Below are 3994 nucleotides of genomic sequence, written 5' to 3'. Positions count from 1 at the left end.
ATTGAAATCTTCAAGCAAGCGTGGTATTTATTATCAGCTCATTGTTTTTTGGACAATTTCATTTACATAACAAAGCCAAGAAATCTTGACACACGAGGCCACGTTTTGTGTTTCCATACACGCGGATTTATATGGCAACTTGTCAGAAATATAATGACGAGGGATAACCTATTTACCTCAACAACTTTATAAGAGTTCGCTCGCACAAATAGAACAAAAAAATCTTTAGCTCAACTAGCTAATGCAATTAAAACTTTGAAAATGATTAAAATCGTATTTAACAGCATTCGATGGGTTTCCCGCGTCGCAGAATCTGCGATTGGTTCGCTGCATCAAGTATCGACCACTTTATAAACTTCAAAGATTTTTGCATTGATAATGAATTGCGTAAAACTTTCTACAGCAAGCGAGTTTTAAATGACACCTGGTCACTCGAAAAGAAAGCAATTGAGCTTCTGTATATTACAATACTGTATTATAGAGTAACTAATGATAACTTCTTTCCAATAGGAACGCGTCGTATATTTCTTGTTCTGTTGTGAAATAGATAATACTCAATTAGTATTTTATTTTTCGGCCTTTCAAGCAACGATAAAATATTTATGTCGAGTTGTGCTGGATATCGCAATTATAAAACTATTTTCAGACAAGTCGGCGACCTGAAAACATTAGCGCGGATTGGGCTGTAATTTTTTTTTTATTTCCAACGCGAACTCCTTGCCTGTGAAGGCAAACTGTGTAGTTTAATATGCTTAGATTTAAAAACAGATATATCACAATGTTGCTTACACTTTTAAAATCTTTGTATCTCTCTTCTTGCTTAGTTGCTTAGAGATATTATATAAACTTGGTTCTGTCGGTATGTTAATGTGCCCAAAACAAACATCTGCTTCTAGGGGACGGGAATAAATTTCAGGATTCGTCCTCTCAAATTAGCCAGCTTCTTTTCGCCTTGTTTTCTTATTGTCCTATGGATTTCTTTAGAAATCTATTCCCGGGAACTGACGGCAGTTGTTTTGCAGTCTTAAAACAATCGATCGAAAAGAGAATGTTACAACGTAAACACGAAATCTTCATAAGAATATACGAACCTAAAGGTGTTGTACCATTAAAGAAGATTAAACATTCTTTCTGTAAAACTTGATAAAATATTCATGCAGCTGTTCTAAAGAGACGTTTTTATGCTTCAGTGAAGTCCCCTGAGGCTGTAGGCTTTTTTACTATCAGTGTAAATAATACTAAACGCGGCGCTTGTTAGTTGCACGAATGTTTTAAATGCAACCGGAAGTGCGTCTTGGCGTTTTTTATTAGACGCACTATAACAGCTCAGTTTTTAGAAGCGAAGTACGGTAATTCCGTATTTTATAAAGTACAACTACTGGACGTGAAAATTAGAGTTCGCAATTAGGTGATAATGAGCTCGTAGGGGCGGAGGCAGTTTTCTTCAATTGTTCAAACTCGTTATTAAGGGTGCTCTCGGGCCGCGTTTTGATTGGCTGCGTCGAGACCTCCCTCGAGAGAATATCTCTTGTCCGTCCAATGACAGAACGGCTGCACGCTCGCGGTTGGACAGCTTGCCTTGTGTTTTTGTTTGTATTTGCCTCTTTTCAGCTGACATAATGCGCATAAAAGAAAAAAGAGCACACGAACGCTTTAAAATGCGGCACGCGCCCAACAAATTAGCCACAGTCGATACAGTGACACTACTCAAAGGCCTCGTGCGCTATTAACATTCGCGTGCGGCAAGTACAGCAAGTCTTACAAACGTTCCAAACCTTCTTTACGCTCGTGACGAGAGAAACTCTTTGCTGGAGTTCGTTTAGAAGCTTTCACAGCCCTGACAGCGCGATTAACCGAATCTAATATAACTGTATTCAAGGTCAACCGAATATGCCTCGATCTTTTCTTGTTAAGCTGAAAAAGAGTAGTCCAAGCGCGCTCTTCTGGGAAGAAGGTAAGTTTAATTTCTGCAAGAATCATTTCAAACGTAGCATTTGACAATTTGAAAGATCGCTTTTTCCCTGCTTCTGAGGAGATTTTTTGGCAAAACCAAACCTCGAAACGTTTGAGTTTCTCTGATTCAAAACTGCCACAGCTCATTAAATATTCATCAGCAGGCAAATAGAGACAGCAAAATCTAAAACTGCTCTTTCGCTCTCTCGTTTTCCAGCAGGTTCTGACGTACCCACAGCTCCGCCTAACGTCTGGGAGCCAATCCGAGTGGAGATCGAACCGGCTCAGATATTTCAACCCATCAAGTTGGATCTCGCTACTCTCGACCCAGAAATTTTAACTGGAAAAGGACAGCTGAAGCCTAAGGCACGCTTTTTCAGTCCATTTACGTTTAATTCTCTTCAGTTAAACTCTGACCATCGCGACATTGGAATTGGCAAGCCTCTCTACGCCAAAGAAGTACCCTGCTCCTATGACTCAAGAAACACAAGCCCGCTAAGCCTCGATGGCGCTCTCGTGCCTTCACCGACGCGCAGCGATGACGGATACCCGAGCGCGGGAATCTTTATTCCCGGAAGTGGCTTTTTGGGACTGGAAAACAGCAAACCGTCTTCACTGCCCACGGTGAGCTCCGAAAACAATTCCGTTGGCCGAAAGCGACGTAACGGGGTGCCCAAGACATTCACCTGCGAAGTTTGCGGCAAAGTTTTCAACGCGCATTACAATCTGACCCGGCACATGCCAGTGCATACGGGTGCCCGTCCCTTTAAGTGCAAGATTTGCGGAAAGGGCTTCAGACAAGCAAGCACGCTATGCCGACACAAGATCATCCACACCAAGGAAAAACCACACAAATGTAACATTTGCGGAAAGGCTTTTAACAGGTCTTCCACGTTAAACACTCACATCCGGATACACGCCGGGTACAAGCCGTTCGTCTGCGACATATGCGGCAAAGGATTTCATCAGAAAGGCAACTACAAAAATCACAGACTCACACACACCGGCGAGAAACCGTTCAAGTGCCACATTTGCGGCAAGGCTTTCCATCAAGTGTACAATCTGACATTTCACATGCACACTCATAATGACAAGAAACCATTTACATGCAAGGAATGCGGTAAGGGCTTCTGCCGGAATTTTGACCTCAAAAAGCATATCCGTAAATTGCACGAGAACAAAGAGCAACGTGACAGAATTGAACAATGAACCACGCGTATTGACTGTCGATCACGTCGTGAGAGTAAAAAGAGCGAGCACTTTAGCTCCTATGTAATTTATTGGCTTACATTATGTACAGAACCTTAGAGATTTCTACTACAAAGACTATAGCATAGGAACTATTAATAAAGAGAGATTACAATTCAAGACAGTTAAGGCTTATGTGAATATAAACGATGTTTTAGTATAACGGATAGACACGTGGGCAAACAAAAGAGCTTGTAAACTATGAGTAATAATATGTACATTAGAGAACAAAGGCGAACGGCTAGCTGTGAATATAAAAATATGGTCAAATATCGATTTATATAAGATTTACCACTGTTGAATGCATCAACTCTATTCTGTGTAAATATCAAAATAGATTCAATGACAACATAATCAATAAAAACATTCAGATTTATTGCACGTAATTGAGTTCAGACTATTCTAGCAGAAGTTAGTCAATTTGCGTGCGTGAATAGTTTAGGCGCGCGCGTCACAGTTTGATGCGAATTTTAATTAAAAAATCAATGCAGCAAAGTTATTTTTCAGTGCTATTGGTAAATTTCTTTTTGCAAAACGCTCTGTTTCGGTGTAAATTGATAGATTCAAAAAGGATTTACAACATTTTTTTATCATCGGGAAATAAAACGTTTATTAAATACTTCATGCTTCCGTGCGCGACAAAAGATTTTTGAGTTTTAGTTTAGCGGAGAAATACTAAACAACGCATTTTTTGAGAGCTTATAGAAATGAGCGCCACGCTTCAATAAAACAAATCTGCTTTGACTGTTTCTTGTTAAAACTTCCCCGTCCTATATTAAACACTTTAATTATT

At 40.0% G+C, this 3994-nt stretch overlaps 1 protein-coding gene across 1 annotated transcript; it reads left to right on the top strand.

The window, feature by feature from the left end:
• Nucleotides 1-1645: 1645 nt before the first annotated feature.
• LOC144628139 (uncharacterized) lies at nucleotides 1646-3587 on the top strand. Its single transcript, XM_078486198.1, has 2 exons — nucleotides 1646-1954; nucleotides 2171-3587. Exons 1-2 carry the CDS (start codon nucleotides 1891-1893, stop codon nucleotides 3160-3162), a joined length of 1056 nt encoding a protein of 351 aa, XP_078342324.1. The 5' UTR covers nucleotides 1646-1890; the 3' UTR covers nucleotides 3163-3587.
• The last annotated feature ends 407 nt before the right edge of the window (nucleotides 3588-3994 follow it).

The sequence above is a fragment of the Oculina patagonica genome, chromosome 10, assembly GCF_052425735.1.
Source record: "Oculina patagonica isolate OP01 chromosome 10, crgOcupat, whole genome shotgun sequence".
Lineage (NCBI taxonomy): Eukaryota > Metazoa > Cnidaria > Anthozoa > Scleractinia > Oculinidae > Oculina > Oculina patagonica.
Note: the sequence above shows the minus strand (reverse complement) of the source record. Positions and strands in the feature narration are given on the sequence as shown.